The following is a 22,905-nucleotide window of genomic DNA, read 5'->3' as shown; positions in this document are numbered from 1 at the left end:
TGACATCCTCTACGGGAGAGATACAAGTGTGGCTCGTCATTTTAAGGAAATTCATAATAGTAGTACTGTTTCTTTAAAATGTATAGGGATTGACAGAGGAATAACAAATGGAAGAGGTGGAGATGAGGATAACTGTTTGTTAAAAAAGGAAGCAAGATGGACCTTTATGCTGAATACGGTGTCACCGTTAGGCTTAAATGAAAGGATCGAATATGCATCTTTTCTAAAATAGAGATTTGTATCTTGAAGTTTAAATTCTCTACTTGCTGCAAATGGAGAAAAAATAAATAAATGAGAAGTTGTATTACTTTTAGATAATCTTTATAAATAGGTCATTAACTATGACAATCATTTTCCATACAGTTTGTTTCTAAAGTTGTGGATCTATTATGTCAAAGTTCACCTTCATAGAAACATTTGTAGCTATCCTGTAAGTCATTTCAAATTTACAGAATTCAAGTTAATATAGGATTTATGTAAAGCACATTCATCTAGACATGGTAACCAAAGAAATAAAGTTTAATTGAGCTGCAACATGCATAAGGTTTTTTCACATGCGATTTTGTTGTTTGTTGTATAGAGGTTGCTAAACATAAAAAATGTTCCATCTTTTCAATGCAAACCATTTTGTATCAATCTAAAATATAGATAATCAATGAACCTATAAACAGGAATGTTTTGTTTTAGAATATAAGAGGGTGCGTGTAAATAGCGAATTTGATTGGCTGAAGTGCTACCTCCCAGTTCATTGGTTTCGCAATAAAGGCTGTAATTAGGAGGAGATGGACAGTCCTGACGAGGCCCCTGTTTCGCTCAGCATTATGGGGCGAAACGCGCGTCGACTTTCTTGAAAACAGCTATCACTGCACCTGTGAATGAAGCAGCTGGCCAAAGCCTGCCCGGGAATTTCAAAAAACAAACTGAAGAAGCAAGCCTGGATCTTGCGGTAATCAAGTGGTTCCTATAAACCGCCTGGATACGGTTTACATACAGAAGCAAAACGTACACCGGCAAGTCTGTGTCCCCAGTGAGCAGGGAGACGCGGTTGTGAGAGGTGAGACAAGGATGTCAGAGGCTCATGTCCCGGTCCGTTCGTCAATTATACTGTGACTTTGTTTTCCCGGATGTTTGCTGCAATACGTTAACACAGGTCTGCTGTATTGTTTCTGCTTTTCACCATGGAAAGATGTTCTATCTGCTATCAAGCAATAATAATGCCAAGTTCTAGTTAACAATAGAGGACGCTTTCACCTCGGTTAACCCTAATTAACGAACATATGTTTGCAAAAAGGTTTATCTCAGCTGGATTACAAAGTGATACAAATTGTTACTAAAGTATAACATCAGATTTCCTTCATCAAAGGACTCATATGGTCTTTATAAAGGACTTTGTTCTGGTACTATCATAGAGAAATTGAAAAAGATTTTTTGTTGTATTTTAATAGTTAGTTACCTGCAGATCACATGTTCTAAACCAGTCTGTTTGCAGCATCTAGTTCTAAAAATATTTGTGATAATATATCATTTTGCTTGGTATGCTTTATTAAAAATCCACTGCAGTGATGCATTTTAGAGATGATAAGCATTTTAAGCTGTTTATTTTTGTGTTGGCAGCTTCTTGCAATAAACTAGTTGCATGTGTTTGAATCTGTGCATGTGTAGTTCATTTTTTGGATTCTGTGTTACCCTGCAGCCGTACATTTCTAAGGAATTGGATTAAATGGGTTACATTTTGAGTGCTGAAATCCCCTACTTTAATTAATGGTATCTCATATAGCTCTACCATTTCTCTTTATCTATATAATACTGGATTAAATCTAAATTTTAGGGGTCTGCACCACGTCTGATTTTAGCTGACCCTAAGTCATTCGAGATACTTATACATATAAATACCGGAATAAAATTCCTGTGTCTTTGTATTAAGATAGGTTCTGGATTTTTTTGTTTTTCTTCCACACTTTTGTAAATTTATATATATATATATATATATATATATATATATAAATATCTATTTGTAAAAAAACAAACAAAAAAAACATATTTTGTTATGTGCAGAACATTGGAATGTGAAATATTCATATTTTCATGTCAGGTTAAAGGCACTTGAGAATTTGTGATCGTGTTTGCACTGGAGTATGGTGTTACTTTTTTTTCCTACTTTTTTGCTCCATTGCTCCTAGGGGCAAATACGTTATCATGCACACAATATTCTATGTTCGGCTTTTTACGAGAATATAGTTTAAAAACACGTACTAATAGCGCCGTTGGCGCTCGAGTGGGAGTGTTAAATTGCGTTCCACTTGTAATCTGGCCCTAAATGTTTTTATTATGTTGGAAAAGGATTAGATTTACCTGTATATGTATTTAAAGGGACATTAAGCTCAGAATATAATTTCACATAAAATGTTAATTATGCATAATTAAAAAAAATATTGCAATTCACTTTTCTTATATACTTTTTTCTGTTTTACCTCTAATTTAACTCTTAAATTTGTAGTGTGTCCACTCTCCCAGAGAGACTGAATTGCACTGGAATGCAGAACTCTGACACTCATTCATACTGTACAGTGATTGTTTAATATGTGCAGGAACTTATTTATATCTGTCCCTAGTCCAATCAACAACATGTAAGATTTTTTTTTTCAAGGACTGTGTACCATGCCTTCAAAAAAAATTCATATGTTCCTAAAAAAATGACAATTTAAAATTTTTAAAAAATATTTATTGTGCCTTGAGATCTTTTGTGATGCTATGAATAATTTGTATGCATAAGTTTTAATAATATAATGTACTGTTCCTTTAATGCAGATGCTAAATGTCTTATGAGCAAGTAAGTTTTGCCCTAGTGTTCCTATTTTAATTATAGGGTTACTCACAATCTCTTGTCTACAAAAATCCCTGTACTTTAATGGTGAATTCTAAAGGATTGTGATCAAACCTATGTTTTTAACATACTGTAGCTATAGCTGCTCCTGAACAGGACAACGCCAGTGATCAGCTCACAAACACTAATGCAAAAACACTGAAGAATAGGAGCATTTATTTTTTTGCATAAAAATGCCTCATTATTGATCTTGATCTTTGTAATTGCTCCTAGCTCTTTTTAACCCTTCTCTCCCATCAGGTAGGTTTAATTACATTTCTGATGGAACAAAACCCCATAATAAATACAATAGTGATATTTCTAGATGGGATTGAATCCATTTTACATACATAAAATTCAATTTCTTTATAGAGTACCAGCACTTTAATTAGTTTCATTTTGCAGGGTAAGATGAGAGCTCTGAATGTTACCTTCTGAATCATTATGCAGAGTGGTCCTAGTATTCTGAAACCACGGGCAAAGTAGATGACATTGCACCAGGCACATATAAGAGCCAGTGACATTAATACGGTCTCCCCCTCAGTGGTAATAAGTCTCAGCACCATCACGGCTAAAATAAAACCAGCATACAATAACCTGAAATACAAGCAGATATCCTTAGTTATCACTTTAGAAACAAAATAAGCAGTTTACTAACAAATTAACATCAAATATTTGATGATATGTCTGAAAAAGGTCATGCTTTAGATTGACTTATTTGTATTATAATATGGAAAAAGAGAAATCCACAGCATGGAGAATTTTACTATAAATAAAAGACTCCCTAGCCAAGACGCAAAAGCTGCAATCTTACATGATAGATTCTGAAATAAAAGAAGCAATAAAACAACTTGAGGCAGTTAAAAGGCCACGCTGAGATGGATTTACAGGAAGTATTACTACAAATTTGAAAATATTTCAAATTCTCCCACCCTTGCAATCCACAGCTTTTAACTCAATAGGCTCAAGCATACATATGTTAAAGGCACATATAGGGCTCCTCCTAAAATGAGGTGAAAATGCAACACTCTTTTAAATCAATATGCTTATTGACTCATAGACAATTTTAAACTGATATCCTTTTTACATCCTTTTTTTGTTTGACTGTAATAGGAAGTGAGCATCTCACCCAGAGCTGTGAGTTTTTCTCCAGTGGCATGAAATGTGTTTTGTGTATGAGCCTGTGTATGTATGTGTGATATTTGTGTGTGTATAAAAAAACCTTTGTAATGAAAATGATAATGCACTTCAACTTGCTAAATTCTGGACTAAATGTACTTTCATATACTGTAGTCAATTACGTTGTATATTCCACACTCTCTATGCATAGGTACGCAGGTAAGCCTATGTCCACACTTTTGTCATTATTATTATTTCCCTTTTTTCTTTGTTTCCTTTCTCCTTTTTTGACTATCTCATATTCCCCTGTATACCTAATTTCACATCTTTATACATATTGATTCTATGTTGATATATAACTTTATGTCCGTATATGCTTTGTGTATAACCATATATGTCCCCTGTCTGTTATCCTTTACTGACACACTGAGACTGTCTGCCTCTGTATCCTAAACCCCCCTCATAATTTTTACAACACCCCCTCCTCCCCCTGCATTCTTACCTCTGTAACACTTTCTGTCTTTTTAGCCATCCTATGTTTTAAGGTATAATCTGTAAATTCCATCAAATTGGTCAGTATTGCTTCAGACTTGAAAAAGGAAGACACTCTTCCGAAAGCTTGTCATCTTATAAATGTATAGTTAGTCCAATAAAAAAGTATAATTTCTATAAAATTACACTGTGTGTGTGTACATATACAAACACTGACAGATAAACTATACTTTTATATAAACAACCTTCAAATAACCAATGATTTAGCCAAATTTATTTGATTGTTTTTGCTTGACAAAGTGTCAGTATTGTTCTGTCAACAGGGTATAATAATACTTTTCCATCACCTAGATCTCCACCGTTACACATTTGCTGCTTAAATAAAAATATCAGTAATAAAAAACCTGAAAATTCCTTTGTGTGCTGAACACATTTAGTATTTAGTTGAGAAAAATAAAGGGCTAAATTAAATGCTTTGGAGAGGGACACACTGTGGCCCACAACACAGGCCTTCGGCTGGACAAACCTGATTTAGAAATAAAAAAAAACCCTTAAAACATTAATAGCTCACTTGATCAGCTGTACGTGTTATTCCTGTTTAAAGTTTACAGTTCCTACAATAGTGAGACATCTCATATGTAAATTTGTTGAGTACATTTTTTTTAGTTTGAATAAAACATGTAAATACTCACATGATGATATGGAATGGTCCCCCAGTAACTGTGTTTCCAAAAAAATGTTTTGCTCCATTCTTTAAGAGTTGGGTGATCTAAAGTGAGCACAGGCACGGTGTTATAGCCGGCACATTCGCCTTTACTGCAGCTCATCAGCGTTTCTAACAATTATATCAATTTGCAAATTCTGTTCTGTATGTTAACAGTTTTCAGCATTTTATTTTTTGACAATTTGCTTGTAAGTATATTTTAACAACTTTGCTTACTTAACCCTTGGCTTTCAGAGAGAGCTTCAACATAATTTTTCTGATAAATAAGGGGCTTAGAAATGCACATTTGTGTTGGATTTGGTTAAAATATTTTACAGTTGTTTAAAGATTGTAGCAATCTCTCTCCTCCTCTCCCTCTCTCTCTCTCTCTCTCTCTCTCTCTTCTCTCTTTTCACTCTCTCTTTTCTCTCTCTCTCTTTTCTCTCTCTTCTCTCTCTTTTTCTCTTTTTTTCTCTTTTTTTCCCTCTCTCTTTTTCTTTTGCATGATGTACCGAGTCCACTGATTCATCCTAACTTGTGGGATATTGTCCTTCCTGACAGGAAGTAGCAAAGAGAGCACCACAGCAGAGCTGTCTATATAGCTCCCCCCTTAACTCCACCCCCCAGTCATTCTCTTTGCTGGATCTAAGCAGGAAGAGTAAAGAGAAGAGGTATTAAACTGTTAGTTTTTATTTCATCTTCAATCAAGAGTTTGTTCTTTTTAAATGGTACCGGTGTTTTACTATTTGCTCTCAGGCAGGACATAGATGAAGATTTCTGCCTGGAGGATGATGATCTTAGCATTTGTAACTAAGGTCCACTGCTGTTCCCACATGAGCTGAGGAGTACAGGAAAACTTCAGTGTGAGGAACGGTTCTTGCTGTTTAGCAATGAGGTATGTTCAGTCATTTTTTTCTGAAGAGACTGTGTTAACTCAGAAAGACTGACAGTATCCCCATTAGGGGAAGGGTAAGCAGTAATCCTAGCATGATAGAGGTTTTACTAGCTTGCATAAGGGGCTAAAAAAAATTCTGGGCACTCAGTTTGTTTATGTAAAATTGGTACAAACATTTGTGTGTTCTGGGAGTAACGTTTATGTTTATAGGACGTTTGCTTGAGGGGTCATTTGGCTTATTTTGGGTTTGTTATAACCCACATGGTTTTCAAACTAGGTTTGTTAGATTTGAGTAGGCCCCAGTAACATCGAGTGAGGTGGGCGGGGCCTATTTTCGCGCCTCAGTTGCGCAATTACTTATACAGACAAGCAGCAAGCAACTTCTCCTGAGGTCCTGATGATCTTCTGAGGGCCTATTCGAAGCTTTAACTGCATATTATCGTTCCTAAGGGCAGGTAGGGCCACAGCAGAGCTGTGGCAAGGTGCTTATAGGGGTGTTTAACCGGTTTTAGACATTTTTCAATCCGGTTTTGTCATTTGAGGTTTATTGCTTATTAACTTGTGGTGCAATCCTTCTAAAGCTTAGTGGGTACACTGTTAAAATTTCAGAAAAATGAAGCAATTTTAACCTGTTTTGCAGTTTGTGTATGCCTTTTTTTCTCTTAAAGGCACAGTACCGTTTTTGCAAATTGTGTTTTTTTCATTAAATAAAGTGTTTTCCAAGCTTGCTTGCTTGCTTTATTACTAGTCTGTTAAACATGTCTGACACTGAGGAAACTCATTGTTCAATTTGTTTAGAAGCCATTGTGGAACCCCCTCTTAGAATGTGTCCCACTTGTACTTGTAAATTGCAAACAGCATATTTTGACTTATAAAAGTTTGGCATTAGATGATTCTCAGACAGAAGGAAATCAGGTTTTGCCATCTAGTTCTCCCCAAGTGTCTCAACCAGTAACGCCCGCACAAGTGACGCCAAGTACTTCTAGTGCGTCTAATTCTTTCACCTTGTAAGATATGGCTACAGTTATGAATACTACCCTCACAGAGGTTTTATCTAAGCTGCCTGGTTTGCAAGGGAAGCGCAGTAGCTCTGGGTTAAGAACTAATGCTGAGCCTTCTGACGCTTTAGTAGCCATATCCGATATTCCCTCACAATGTTCTGAAGTAGGGATGAGGGATTTGATGTCTGAGGGAGAGATTTCTGATTCAGGAAAGACGTTTCCTCAGACAGATTCAGATATGACGGCATTTAAATTTAAGCTAGAGCACCTCCGCTTATTGCTCAGGGAGGTTTTAGCTACTCTGGATGATTGTGACCCTATTGTAGTTCCAGAGAAATTGTGTAAAATGGACAAATATTTAGAGGTTCCTGTTTACACTGATGTGTTTCCGGTCCCTAAGAGGATTTCGGACATTGTTTTTGTTCATCAAGGTTTTCTTCTTCAACCTATAGCATGCATTGTTCCTGTAACCACTGCAGCTGCCTTTTGGTTTGAGGCTCTAGAAGAGGCTCTTCAGATGGAAACCCCACTAGATGATATTTTGGACAGAATTAAGGCTCTTAAGTTGGCTAATTCTTTTATTACAGACGCCGCTTTTCATCTTGCTAAATTAGCGGCTAAGAATTCAGGTTTTGCCATTTTAGCGCGTATAGCGTTAAGGCTTAAGTCCTGGTCAGCTGATGTGTCATCTAAATCTAAGCTTTTGTCAATCCCTTTCAAAGGTAAGACCCTATTCGGGCCTGCATTGAAAGAGATCATTTCAGACATTACTGGAGGGAAGGGTCATACCCTCCCTCAGGATAAGTCAAATAAGACTAGGACCAAACAAAATAATTTTCGTTCCTTTCAAATCTTCAAGAGTGGTCCCTCTACCTCTTCCCCTGCGGCAAAGCAAGAGGGGAACTTTGCTCAATCCAAGCCAACCTGGAGACCTAATCAGGTTTGGAACAGGGGTAAGCAGGTCAAAAAGCCTGCTGCTGCCACTAAGTCAGCATGAAGGGGTAGCCCCCGATCCGGGACCAGATCTAGTAGGGGGCAGACTCTATCTCTTTGCTCAGGCCTGGGCAAGAGACGTTCAGGATTCCTGGGCAGTAGAAATTGTAACCCAGGGATACCTTCTAGATTTCAAGGATTCCCCTCCAAGGGGGAGGTTCCATCTGTCTCAATTGTCTGTAAAACCGACAAAAAGAGAGGCGTTCTTACGCTGTGTAGAAGATCTTTTTACCATGGGAGTGATCTGCCCAGTTCCAAAAGCAGAACAGGGGCAGGGGTTCTACTCCAATCTGTTTATAGTTCCCAAAAAGGAGGGAACCTTCAGACCAATTCTGGATGTCAAGATGCTAAACCGATTCCTAAGAGTTCCATCTTTCAAGATGGAGACCATTCGGACTATCTTACCATTGATCCAGGAGGGTCAATATATGACCACCGTGGACTTAAAGGATGTGTATCTACACATTCCTATCCACAAAGATCACCACCAGTTCCTCAGGTTCGCCTTTCTGGACAAGCATTATCAGTTTGTGGCTCTTCCTTTCGGGTTGGCCACGGCGCCACAAATCTTCAGGAAGGTACTAGGGTCCCTTCTGGCGGTTCTAAGGCCACGGGGCATAGCAGTGGCGCCTTATCTAGATGACATTCTAATTCAAGCGTCGTCCTTCCAGCTAGCTAGTGTTGGCCTTTCTAAGGTCTCACGGGTGGAAAGTGAACGTAAAAAAGAGTTCTCTTTCCCCCCTCACAAGAGTTTCATTTCTAGGGACTCTGATAGACTCGGTGGACATGAAAATATTTCTGACGGAGGTCAGGTCAGGAAATCAAAGATTTTGTCCACCTGCCGAGCTCTTCATTCCATTCCTCGGCCATCAATGGCTCAGTGTATGGAGGTAATAGGACTAATGGTAGCGGCAATGGACATATTTCTGTTTGCTCGCTTGCATCTCAGACCACTGCAACTATGCATGCTCAATCAGTGGAATGGGGATTATGCAGATTTATCTCCTCAGATAAATCTGGATCAAGAGACCAGAGACTCTCTTCTTTGGTGGTTGTCACAGGATCATCTGTCCCAGGGAATGTGTTTCCGCAGGTCAGAATGGGTTATAGTGACGACAGACGCCAGTCTTCTGGGCTGGGGTGCAGTCTGGAATTCCCTGAAAGCTCAGGGTTTGTGGACTCGGAAGGAGGCTCTCCTACCGATAAATATTCTGGAATTAAGAGCGATATTCAATGCTCTCCAGGCATGGCCTCAGCCAGATTCCTCAGGTTTCAGTCGGACAACATCACGACTGTGGCTTATATCAATAATATCAATAATCAGGGTGGAACAAGGAGTTCCTTAGTGATGATAGAGGTCTCAAGGATAATCCAATGGGCAGAGGCTCACTCTTGCCATCTGTCAGCGATCTATATCCCAGGTGTAGAGAACTGGGAGGCAGATTTTCTAAGTCGTCAGACTTTTTATCCGGGGGAATGGGAACTCCATCCGGAGGTGTTTGCTCAGCTGGTGCGGCTATGGGGCACACCAGAGTTGGATCTGATGGTGTCTTAACAGAACGCCAAACTTCCTTGTTACATCTCCAGGTCAAGGGATCCTCAGGCTGTACTGATAGATGCTCTAGCAGTACCCTGGTCGTTCAACCTGGCTTATGTGTTTCCACCTTTCCCTCTCCTTCCACGTCTGATTTCCAAAATCAAACAGGAGAGAGCATTGGTGATTTTGATAGCGCCTGCGTGGCCACGCAGGACTTGGTATGCAGACCTGGTGGACATGTCATCCCTTCCACCATGGTCTCTGCCATTGAGACAGGACCTTCTTATTCAAGGTCCATTCAAGCATCCAAATCTAATTTCTCTGCAACTGACTGCTTGGAGATTGAACGCTTGATTCTATCAAAGCGGGGTTTCTCTGAGTCAGTCATGAATACCTTGATTCAGGCTCGAAAGCCTGTTACCAGGAAAATTTATCATAAGATATGGCATAAATATCTTTTTTGTTGCGAATCCAAAGGCTTCTCCTGGAGTAAAATCAGGATTCCTAGGATTTCTTTTATCTTGGAAAGTTTTGTTCCCAGTTGCTATCTCTTCAGCTCAAAGAGTTTCTGAACTATCTGCATTACAATGTGACTCACCTTATCTGGTGTTCCATGCTGATAAGGTGGTTTTGCGTAACAAACCTGGGTTCCTACCTAAGGTTGTTACTAACAGGAATATCAATCAAGAAATTGTTGTTCCTTCTCTGTGTCCTAATCCTTCTTGTAAGAAGGAACGTCTGTTGCACAACTTGGACGTGGTTCATGCTTTGAAATTTTATTTGCAGGCAACCAAAGATTTTCGTCAAACATCTTCTTTGTTTGTTGTCTATTCTGGAAAGCGTAGGGGTCAAAAGGCAACGGCGACTTCTCTTTCATTTTGGCTGAAAAGCATAATCCGTTTGGCTTATGAGACTGCTGGACAGCAGCCTCCTGAAAGGATTAAAGCTCATTCTACTAGAGCGGTAGCTTCCACATGGGCTTTTAAAAATGATGCTTCTGTTGAACAGATTTGTAAGGCTGTGACTTGGTCTTCGCTTCATACCTTTTCAAAATTTTACAAATTTTATACTTTTGCTTCTTCGGAGGCTATTTTTGGGAGAAAGGTTTTGCAAGCAGTGGTGCCTTCCGTTTAGGTTCCTGTCTTGTCCCTTCCTTCATCCGTGTCCTAAAGTTTTGGTATTGTTATCCCACAAGTTAGGATGAATCCGTGGACTCGGGACATCATGCAAAAGAAAACAAAATTTATGCTTACCTGATAAATTTCTTTCTTTTGCGATGTACCGAGTCCACGGCCTGCCCTGTCTATTCAAGACAGATAGTATTTTTTTATGTAAACTTCAGTCACCTCTGCACCTTATAGTTTCTCCTTTTCTTCCTTGGCCTTCGGTCGAATGACCGGGGGGTGGAGTTAAGGGGGGAGCTATATAGACAACTCTACTGTGGTGCTCTCTTTGCTACTTCCTGTCAGGATGGACAATATCCCACAAGTTAGGATGAATCCGTGGACTCTGTACATCACAAAAGAAAGAAATTTATCAGGTAAGCATAAATTTTGTTTTTCCTCTCTCTTTTCTCTCTCTTTCTCCCTTTGTTTTTCTCTCTTTTTCCTCTCTTTTTTCTCTTTTTTCTCTCTTTTTCTCTTTTTTTTCACTTTCTTTCTCTTTTTTCTCTCTCCTCTTTTTTCTCTCCTTTTTTTCTCTCTCTTTTTTTCTCTCTATTCTCTTTTTTTATTCTCTTTTTTTCTCCCTTTTTTTTCTCTCTTTTTTTTTCTCTTTCTCTTTTATTATCTCTCTCCCAACCTTCTTCAGTTTGATGTCCTACTCTGTCTTTCTACATTTGCATAGCTGCTGACATTTTAAATGAAAAATCCAGGGAAATTTTCCTTCAGGGTAGATATATCTGAGCACATCGCAGGTGCCCTTAGCACAGGTTATAAAAATTACAGCTTTTATGAACAGATAAGGGATGCACATGTACTAACTTGGATCCTATTTATGTATAAGTACAGTTTGAAACAGCTGCACCTGAATTTTTAAATGTACCTTTGTATAAATAAATGGGTAATGTGAGTGCACAATGTGTGTTAAGCAACTCATCAGCAATGACCTATTCCCTGGCCCCTGGCCATAACAAGTTTCCCCTAACATTAAAACGACAGAGTGCCAGGCATCCCCTTCACTTGTTCATTTCTAACTGATGCTGCACTATACACCTCACTCTGACCTTTCCTCTAGACACCTCAGATATCTAGGACACTGAAATCGCTTGACACATTCAGTATTTAGTTGAGAGAAATGAAGGGCTAAATTAAATGTTTTGGAGGGACACACTATGGCCCACAGGCCTTTGGCTGGACACACCTGATCTATAAATAAAATGTACCGGCTTGGATCCTATATATGGACTTTGATTTACTAAGAATAGGAAAGCTTTTTTTCAGTATTTTCAAGATTTTTGTTAGTCAATGAGACCTATTTACTAAGAGCAGTCGGAAAGTCCATTCCAGTTTAGTGAATTTAAGGGAGTGGTCCTCAAATAAAATTGAAAAAAGGAGCACGAGCAGCAGATCTATGCACAAAGAATTTATTTACAGACAGTAAACATAGCGCATTGGCGCTCTGAGTGAAGAAAAACAAACACGTTTGTCAAACAATATACAAAACGGTGAGAGGGGAGAAAAAACCCCCGGGGTAAATACTGACAAATTAAGGAGACTAGCTAGTAGGAAAACAGGTATACGCGTTTCAGCTTACAGCCTTACTCATTACCTGACTAAAACACAGTGAGGTGAACTTAAAAACAGTAGCCAGTCATCCCATTGGTGGATGGGAACACTCCCCCCAAATAATCCTCCAATGGGTGTTTAGTTACGTAGCCAAGGACACCTGGGGACGCACAGGGTTGCACACTAAATACAGCATACTGTGAATACACTTGGAACAGGATAAGAATACAATTGAAACAAGATGGGAATGATAGTAATAAGTACTGCATAATTAATAAACGGTAATAAACGATAAAAGATAATAAGCAGTACCCGTGCATGATATACAGTTTAATCCTATAATTACAAATAATTAAAAAACAATTACAGTGATCAAAGTAGAAGAAATGTGTTCAGTACAGCCGAGGGCAGAACAGATAGCTCCGGACCCAGCTGGACACACCTATAGTGCTGGGACGCAGATTCATAATGGCTGAAATGAAAACACAAATGGTATAAGCACAGGATAACAATCGTTTATATCCAAAGACTAACAAAATATAAAGATTATTATTGCTGAGATATAATCAGTGCGCAATGTGTACACTTACTGGACCTTGAGATATATTAATAACAGCAATAGTAATAATAATGATAATACTGCAGTTAACCCTTAGCAGAAGTAAAGTTGATGCGGGGTCTACTAATACATAGGATCATTAACATATGTATTTCATGCCACATCGGACCATAGATAGCTTCACTATTAGAAGGAGCCCCAATTACACTAGAGAAATAAGTCCATAGTGCACACCTGAGTCCCAAGGACCTGATAGGTTAGACTAGGGAGTCCTGAGATAGTAGGCCACTACGCTCCTAAAGTGGCGTGGAAAGACTATATATAGTTAATGTGTACAGGGCGAACCAGGTGGGGGAGAGGGTCGGCTCTACCAGAAATTGATGAGGTCATATTCCGAGTTTAGGCACCCTGGAACTCTTGTCTTGAGTTTGAAAATCCAGAAGGCCTCCCTCTCCCCCAGTCTGTGGACCCTGTCGACTCCCCCCTTACAGGGAGCCACCCTCTCAATAATGGTCCAGGAGAAGGAACTAGTGTCTTTCTGGTGTATCCCCGCAAAATGTTGAATCAATGCTGTGGTGAGTACCCCCGCCCTAATGTCACTGAGGTGCTCCTTAATACGGGTTCTAGCTTCTCTTGTCGTGAGGCCTACATATTGGAGGGAGCACTCCCTACAAGAGATCAAATAAACCACATATGTAGACCTACAGTTGAGGCAAGAATCTATCATGAAATTCTGACCTGTCATTAGTGAGATAAACCGGTCACCAGGGGCCAGCTTCTCACAAGCCACACATGTGCGATGGTGGCAGTGGAATGTACCTTTACAGCTCAACCATGAAGAGATGGGTTGTCCTGTCTTCTTAATTCTTGTGGGTGCCACAATGTTGCCTATTGTTCTGTTTTTCTTGTAGGAGTATCTTAGGCCCTCTGTAACTACCTGTTGGAGTTTGTCATCTGCAGATAGCATATTAAAATTATGCCTCACTATTTGGCAGATTTCTCTATATTGTCTTGAATACTCTGTTAAAAAGACTATTTTGTTGTCTTTCCTTTCCTGAATGTAGGATTTTGGTCTGAGGAGTCTTTCCCTAGGTATTCCTCTTACAATATTCCTAGCTTTGGTGATGACAGAACTCCTATAGCCCCTCTCTTTCAAGCGTGAGGTCAGATCATTGGCCTGTTTCTCGTAAACCCCTGCATCGCTGCAGTTCCTTTTCAGCCTAATGAACTGACCCTTCGCTACTCCTTTAAACACTCCTGGCGGGTGGCAACTAGCTGCATGTAGCAGTGAGTTGCCCGTAATGGGTTTACGGTAGGTCTCTGAGCTGATGAAGTGACCATGTCTACCTCTAAGAGTCACATCTAAAAAATTAATGGTGTCACATTGTGTTTCATTTGTAAAGTGAAGCCCCATAGAGTCATCTTCAAGACTTTTTATGAATATCTGTAGTTCAGCTTCACTACCTCCCCATATAAAGAGGAGGTCGTCGATATAGCGACCATACCAAACCACCCTGTCTTTGTGAGGATTCCCATCTCCATAGACGTGGGACAGCTCCCACCAACCCATAAACAGGTTGGCGTAGGAGGGGGCAAATTTCGCCCCCATAGCAGTCCCACGCCTCTGGAGAAAGAAATCCCCCTCAAATTCAAAGTAGTTGAGAAGGAAGTTGGTAACTTCTATCACAAAATTCACAAAGTTTGATTCCGGTCCATATTGTTTCTCTAGAAAGAAACGAATGGCCTGCAACCCCTTTTTGTGTGGAATAGAGGTGTAGAGCGATTTCACATCGGCTGTTAACCAGACATAATGTTTGCTCCAAACTATTTTAGATAGAAGATTAAGTACATGTTTTGTGTCTGAGAGAAAGCTCCATAGAGCACTCACCAATGGCTGCAACACATGATCCAGCCACTCTGACAGGTGCTCCAGCAGGGATCCAATGCCACTCACGATTGGCCTCCCCTGTACGTTTTCAGTGGACTTGTGGACCTTGGGTAGGTGGTTAAACGTAGGAATGGTGGGATTAGACACTAAGAGATAGTCTCGTGTCTTGGCATCAATAAAGCCTAGCTCCACACCATCATCCACAAGGGAGGCCAACCGCCGCTGGAACCTCCCCGTCGGATCACCCGGCAGAGCACTGTAGTCATCGATATTTCCTAGTTGCCTGTAAGCCTCCTCCCTGAAAGTACTGGCATTAAGCACCACTATGGTGCCACCCTTATCAGCAGCCCTTACCACTATGTTGTTATTGCTGGCTATGCTGTCTAGTGCCTTCCTCTGTAATGCTGATATATTATTATGTTTGCCTCTCTCTGACTTATAATACAATGTTGTAAGGTCTGACTCTACCCTCTGCTGGAACTTCTCCAGGAATTGGCCCCTGTTCTGGATAGGATAGAACGAGGACTTACACTTAAAGGACGGAACCTGTATATTCCCGACCCCACTAGCCTCATCCCCTAATATCTCTAGGGACCTAATGTCACAGAGTTCCTGGAAACTTAATTGATTTTCGGGGTCTAGGCCTACCGAGCCTTCTGACCTGTTCCTGGGAATGGATACATGGCTCTCATCACTCCCGCCCTCCTGGGAATGGTAGAGCTTTCTCAGTGTCAGTTTCCGAATTAATTTATTGACATCAAGTAATGTCCTGAACAGATTAAAGTCTGCGGTAGGTGTGAAGGACAGTCCCAAACTCAGTACCTCCAGTTCGTGTTTGGTCAACACCACATCTGAAAGATTCAGTACATTCTGTAGTTGCCTCGGCCTCGCCCTCTCCTCTGTGGATATCTCCTTTGGTTCTTGTATTGATGGTTTTGATCCTTGCTTGCGCCTCCCCCCCCGTCTGGTGTTTTTTGGGGGACCTGAAAAACCTGTTCCAATTGTATTCTCTCCACTTCCATGGCTTCTGTAGTGCTCATCTCTGCACATCCTGTTTCCTCCCTGTAGTGTGAGCGAGGCTGTGGAGCCTGTGTTTTGAGTATGGAGGGTGGTTGGGGTATTGAATTATCTTTAGGTCTGGTAGCTGGTATCTTTGGTGGTAATTCCTCCCCACCCGATCCAGACCCCTCGTCACACGATTCACCTTCACTTTCAAAGAAGTTTACTCTCCTTCTGCTTTGCCTGCGTCTGTTATTCCCTCTTGGCTTGTTAGGGTAAAATGTATTTCTATTCTGTTCCTTCCTTAGAGATTGTCTGTCTTTTTTGTTCCATGCATAGACACGATTCAAGTCGTGGTCTAGCTGATCTCTAAGGTATTTACTGTGTTTTATCTCCAGTAGCAATGTTTTAGCCTCTGCTATTACTTGCTGAAGTGTGCTGTCAAACTTTAAATAGCTTGGTTCCTTGCTCCTATTGTTCAGTTCCCTCTGAACCTCTTTGATTTTGGATGTTAGCTCCTCCAGGGATTTCTGTTTATATTCGCAGATCAACTGCATAAGTTTCTGTGAGCAGGTACTCAGGTGGCCATTCCACAGGTCAACAAATACTTTATCATCTGTGACGAAAGTTGGAAATTTGTTTAGCCTCAATCCCCTGGGTATAATGCCCAATTCCTGATATTTGGTTAAAGTTTTTATATCCCAAATGAGCTTATTTTCTTTTAGAAGTAGAAATTCCAATTCCTCAAATAGGGCAACCAAGCTGTAGTGAGATTTATCAGTAGAAAACACCTTATTATAATCCACAGGTGCAGTGTTCCTTTCCTGTGCATTCCTCAGTGAAAACAATGAAGCTACTTCAGTATTACCCCCTTCACTCATGCCTGACCGCAAAAAAGCCGCTCACACAATAAAATGTGTAGTGTGTAAATAGTAATGATTACAGTGTGCCAATGACACCAGTGTCTGCAATTTCAATTACAATTACCACCCAGAATTTCAGTTACTCTCCCAGGAGTCTGGCCTTGACCCCACGTATACACGAAATAGAAAATAACAAATAAGGGAAAGTCAATTAAAGTGGAGAGTAACAATGATAACGTATACCTATCAGCTGAGAGCAGTGTGTTGATCAGCTAGCTCCCAACACGCAATGCAAGCGTTTGTTAGAATATCAAGTATTGATAGTGGAAAGTGACCAGGTCCTATGAGTTTTCCCTACCTCAAGTTAGGACCGGTGAGAATCATGTACCACCGCTAAATGCACACGTATGAGGTTATAGGTGCAAACACCCTAGATAACTAATACATATATATAAAGATGCCAACAGTCCACACTCCATACCTGTGTACTACTGGAACCTGAGCGACAGTCCGTTTCGGCAATATATCCGGTTTCTTTGCTGTGTATGGATTGTCTCATTCAGTTGGTATCCAGCTCCTGTGTGAGCTCCGGTGGCTGCAGTGGGTGACTCCTCCTTTCGTTAACGTCCCAGGTGTTGGGCGTGTAGATGCGGTCAGGACAATGGTGCAATACTTAGCTGCTGTGCTACACTAAAGGCCAGGCAAGTGCAAACAAAATTGAAAAAAGGAGCACGAGCAGCAGATCTATGCACAAAGAATTTATTTACAGACAGTAAACATAGCGCATTGGCGCTCTGAGTGAAGAAAAACAAACACGTTTGTCAAACAATATACAAAACGGTGAGAGGGGAGAAAAAACCCCCGGGGTAAATACTGACAAATTAAGGAGACTAGCTAGTAGGAAAACAGGTATACGCGTTTCAGCTTACAGCCTTACTCATTACCTGACTAAAACACAGTGAGGTGAACTTAAAAACAGTAGCCAGTCATCCCATTGGTGGATGGGAACACTCCCCCCAAATAATCCTCCAATGGGTGTTTAGTTACGTAGCCAAGGACACCTGGGGACGCACAGGGTTGCACACTAAATACAGCATACTGTGAATACACTTGGAACAGGATAAGAATACAATTGAAACAAGATGGGAATGATAGTAATAAGTACTGCATAATTAATAAACGGTAATAAACTGCATAATTAATAAACGGTAATAAACGATAAAGAGGAAGGCACTAGACAGCATAGCCAGCAATAACAACATAGTGGTAAGGGCTGCTGATAAGGGTGGCACCATAGTGGTGCTTAATGCCAGTACTTTCAGGGAGGAGGCTTACAGGCAACTAGGAAATATCGATGACTACAGTGCTCTGCCGGGTGATCCGACGGGGAGGTTCCAGCGGCGGTTGGCCTCCCTTGTGGATGATGGTGTGGAGCTAGGCTTTATTGATGCCAAGACACGAGACTATCTCTTAGTGTCTAATCCCACCATTCCTACGTTTAACCACCTACCCAAGGTCCACAAGTCCACTGAAAACGTACAGGGGAGGCCAATCGTGAGTGGCATTGGATCCCTGCTGGAGCACCTGTCAGAGTGGCTGGATCATGTGTTGCAGCCATTGGTGAGTGCTCTATGGAGCTTTCTCTCAGACACAAAACATGTACTTAATCTTCTATCTAAAATAGTTTGGAGCAAACATTATGTCTGGTTAACAGCCGATGTGAAATCGCTCTACACCTCTATTCCACACAAAAAGGGGTTGCAGGCCATTCGTTTCTTTCTAGAGAAACAATATGGACCGGAATCAAACTTTGTGAATTTTGTGATAGAAGTTACCAACTTCCTTCTCAACCATAACTACTTTGAATTTGAGGGGGATTTCTTTCTCCAGAGGCGTGGGACTGCTATGGGGGCGAAATTTGCCCCCCTCCTACGCCAACCTGTTTATGGGTTGGTGGGAGCTGTCCCACGTCTATGGAGATGGGAATCCTCACAAAGACAGGGTGGTTTGGTATGGTCGCTATATCGACGACCTCCTCTTTATATGGGGAGGTAGTGAAGCTGAACTACAGATATTCATAAAAAGTCTTGAAGATGACTCTATGGGGCTTCACTTTACAAATGAAACACAATGTGACACCATTAATTTTTTAGATGTGACTCTTAGAGGTAGACATGGTCACTTCATCAGCTCAGAGACCTACCGTAAACCCATTACGGGCAACTCACTGCTACATGCAGCTAGTTGCCACCCGCCAGGAGTGTTTAAAGGAGTAGCGAAGGGTCAGTTCATTAGGCTGAAAAGGAACTGCAGCGATGCAGGGGTTTACGAGAAACAGGCCAATGATCTGACCTCACGCTTGAAAGAGAGGGGCTATAGGAGTTCTGTCATCACCAAAGCTAGGAATATTGTAAGAGGAATACCTAGGGAAAGACTCCTCAGACCAAAATCCTACATTCAGGAAAGGAAAGACAACAAAATAGTCTTTTTAACAGAGTATTCAAGACAATATAGAGAAATCTGCCAAATAGTGAGGCATAATTTTAATATGCTATCTGCAGATGACAAACTCCAACAGGTAGTTACAGAGGGCCTAAGATACTCCTACAAGAAAAACAGAACAATAGGCAACATTGTGGCACCCACAAGAATTAAGAAGACAGGACAACCCATCTCTTCATGGTTGAGCTGTAAAGGTACATTCCACTGCCACCATCGCACATGTGTGGCTTGTGAGAAGCTGGCCCCTGGTGACCGGTTTATCTCACTAATGACAGGTCAGAATTTCATGATAGATTCTTGCCTCAACTGTAGGTCTACATATGTGGTTTATTTGATCTCTTGTAGGGAGTGCTCCCTCCAATATGTAGGCCTCACGACAAGAGAAGCTAGAACCCATATTAAGGAGCACCTCAGTGACATTAGGGCGGGGGTACTCACCACAGCATTGATTCAACATTTTGCGGGGATACACCAGAAAGACACTAGTTCCTTCTCCTGGACCATTATTGAGAGGGTGGCTCCCTGTAAGGGGGGAGTCGACAGGGTCCACAGACTGGGGGAGAGGGAGGCCTTCTGGATTTTCAAACTCAAGACAAGAGTTCCAGGGGGCCTAAACTCGGAATATGACCTCATCAATTTCTGGTAGAGCCGACCCTCTCCCCCACCCGGTTCGCCCTGTACACATTAACTATATATAGTCTTTCCACGCCACTTTAGGAGCGTAGTGGCCTACTATCTCAGGACTCCCTAGTCTAACCTATCAGGTCCTTGGGACTCAGGTGTGCACTATGGACTTATTTCTCTAGTGTAATTGGGGCTCCTTCTAATAGTGAAGCTATCTATGGTCCGATGTGGCATGAAATACATATGTTAATGATCCTATGTATTAGTAGACCCCGCATCAACTTTACTTCTGCTAAGGGTTAACTGCAGTATTATCATTATTATTACTATTGCTGTTATTAATATATCTCAAGGTCCAGTAAGTGTACACATTGCACACTGATTATATCTCAGCAATAATAATCTTTATATTTTGTTAGTCTTTGGATATAAACGATTGTTATCCTGTGCTTATACCATTTGTGTTTTCATTTCAGCCATTATGAATCTGCGTCCCAGCACTATAGGTGTGTCCAGCTGGGTCCGGAGCTATCTGTTCTGCCCTCGGCTGTACTGAACACATTTCTTCTACTTTGATCACTGTAATTGTTTTGTAATTATTTGTAATTATAGGATTAAACTGTATATCATGCACGGGTACTGCTTATTATCTTTTATCGTTTATTACCGTTTATTAATTATGCAGTACTTATTACTATCATTCCCATCTTGTTTCAATTGTATTCTTATCCTGTTCCAAGTGTATTCACAGTATGCTGTATTTAGTGTGCAACCCTGTGCGTCCCCAGGTGTCCTTGGCTACGTAACTAAACACCCATTGGAGGATTATTTGGGGGGAGTGTTCCCATCCACCAATGGGATGACTGGCTACTGTTTTTAAGTTCACCTCACTGTGTTTTAGTCAGGTAATGAGTAAGGCTGTAAGCTGAAACGCGTATACCTGTTTTCCTACTAGCTAGTCTCCTTAATTTGTCAGTATTTACCCCGGGGGTTTTTTCTCCCCTCTCACCGTTTTGTATATTGTTTGACAAACGTGTTTGTTTTTCTTCACTCAGAGCGCCAATGCGCTATGTTTACTGTCTGTAAATAAATTCTTTGTGCATAGATCTGCTGCTCGTGCTCCTTTTTTCAATTTTGTTTGCACTTGCCTGGCCTTTAGTGTAGCACAGCAGCTAAGTATTGCACCATTGTCCTGACCGCATCTACACGCCCAACACCTGGGACGTTAACGAAAGGAGGAGTCACCCACTGCAGCCACCGGAGCTCACACAGGAGCTGGATACCAACTGAATGAGACAATCCATACACAGCAAAGAAACCGGATATATTGCCGAAACGGACTGTCGCTCAGGTTCCAGTAGTACACAGGTATGGAGTGTGGACTGTTGGCATCTTTATATATATGTATTAGTTATCTAGGGTGTTTGCACCTATAACCTCATACGTGTGCATTTAGCGGTGGTACATGATTCTCACCGGTCCTAACTTGAGGTAGGGAAAACTCATAGGACCTGGTCACTTTCCACTATCAATACTTGATATTCTAACAAACGCTTGCATTGCGTGTTGGGAGCTAGCTGATCAACACACTGCTCTCAGCTGATAGGTATACGTTATCATTGTTACTCTCCACTTTAATTGACTTTCCCTTATTTGTTGTCCTCAAATAAAACCTGATTAAAGTTAAAAACAATAGATCAATTCATTGGCCTATATTCAATAAAAGTCGTTTATGAAACTAATAAAGTGCAGAAGGAACTTGCTGCACCTGAGCAACTACAAATATTGCAGACTTAATAAGTTGCAAGTCAGTCTCCATGAATATTCATTGTATAATGATTCTATCTCATAGCTACTCCTTAGTGCACATAACTAGTTTTAATATAAAGGATACCAGCATTTTTTGCACTTGTGAGTACCTCTCCACCTTGTTTTTTCCTATTGTTCCATATGATCGAAAATACCACACCATGAGGCGCTCTCTTTCTGCTTTTCAATTTTATTTTGCAGGTGTGTTTCCTAACGGTTGCAGTTGTTTTTCTGCATTGCTAACGGTTCATATTTTACTTGCAAAGGTATTATGTACTTAAGACAACTATCAATGTTAATGAAAAACAAAAGGAAATGATAGGTAAAGTGATGCCCAGTGAATTTTGAACATGATCCCTCTTTTACAAGGGCCCTCACCTCACAAGTGTTTAAGAATCTTACTCATTCTCACAATCTTTCTGCAGCATTGGTTTAAATTGTATATGATGTTACATTTTTGGAATGATTTATCAACTATATTTATGACTGTCAATTAGAATATTAAAATAAATGTGGGGATATTTAATCAAATCAAATCCTTTAGCCTAGATCCAATAAACTCATGGTTCTGACCAGATAGCTCACTAGGCAAAAGTTCACAATTGAAAGGGAAATTCATAAAGATGAAGGTAGTAACTGTGAGTACCAAATGTGTCCTCATAGAAACTGCATGCTGAGGTCATCACACCTCAAGTTAAATATTATTTAAAAATAGTTAGAGATGATATTTCTTTTCTAAATGCTAAAGCTATCTACATTTTCATTTACAGTAGTCTGACTTTAAAAGTAAATAAAATCGATGTGGAATCGTTTGAAATCACAGTACACAGTTGTGCTGTTAACTTATTTTTGGAGAAGAAAAATTTGCACTACATTTTTTTTTAAGGTCTATTGCGTTTTACAGATGATGCTAAAATGGTATTAGAATTAAAGATATTTTTATGTGTAAATTTGGTAGTTCAGGAAAACACCTCATAAAAAAAACTTTACGGAATTCATGTTCCATGTCTCTTATGCTGTTGCTAGAGACGCTGCTCTAAATGTCATTGTACTTAAATATTGGCATTGGCAGAAAGTATCAATCAGCCAATCACGATTAGCAGGAAGTACCTGTCAGCCAATCAGCTAGTGGGGCTTGTCAATATGGCCGAAAGGGCTGCTCCACCAAAAAAATTAAAAAGGCCCAAAAAGTTATTAATTAATTAAAGTTTGAAACTGCTATGAGAAGAAAAGTTTGAAGCTATATTTAGGGGTAGATTTATGAAGCAGCGGATGCTGCTTCCGACCCACTACGCTTCAGGTCCGCCTGAAGCGGAAGTTAAGAAGCAGTGG

General features: G+C 40.4%; 1 protein-coding gene across 1 annotated transcript in view; it reads right to left on the bottom strand.

Moving 5' to 3' along the window:
• Window positions 1-22,905, bottom strand: part of LOC128644304 (transient receptor potential cation channel subfamily V member 5-like) — a gene marked incomplete at its 5' end in the record, with an annotated part of 124,714 nt that overhangs the window by 83,001 nt on the left and 18,808 nt on the right. The window contains 2 exons of the mRNA XM_053696970.1: window positions 3,295-3,460; window positions 5,167-5,243. Coding sequence (XP_053552945.1) covers window positions 3,295-3,460; window positions 5,167-5,243 — 243 coding nt within the window. The remainder of the gene's footprint in view (window positions 1-3,294; window positions 3,461-5,166; window positions 5,244-22,905) is intronic.

The sequence above is a fragment of the Bombina bombina genome, unplaced genomic scaffold, assembly GCF_027579735.1.
Source record: "Bombina bombina isolate aBomBom1 unplaced genomic scaffold, aBomBom1.pri scaffold_891, whole genome shotgun sequence".
NCBI classification, from domain to species: domain Eukaryota; kingdom Metazoa; phylum Chordata; class Amphibia; order Anura; family Bombinatoridae; genus Bombina; species Bombina bombina.
Note: the sequence above shows the minus strand (reverse complement) of the source record. Positions and strands in the feature narration are given on the sequence as shown.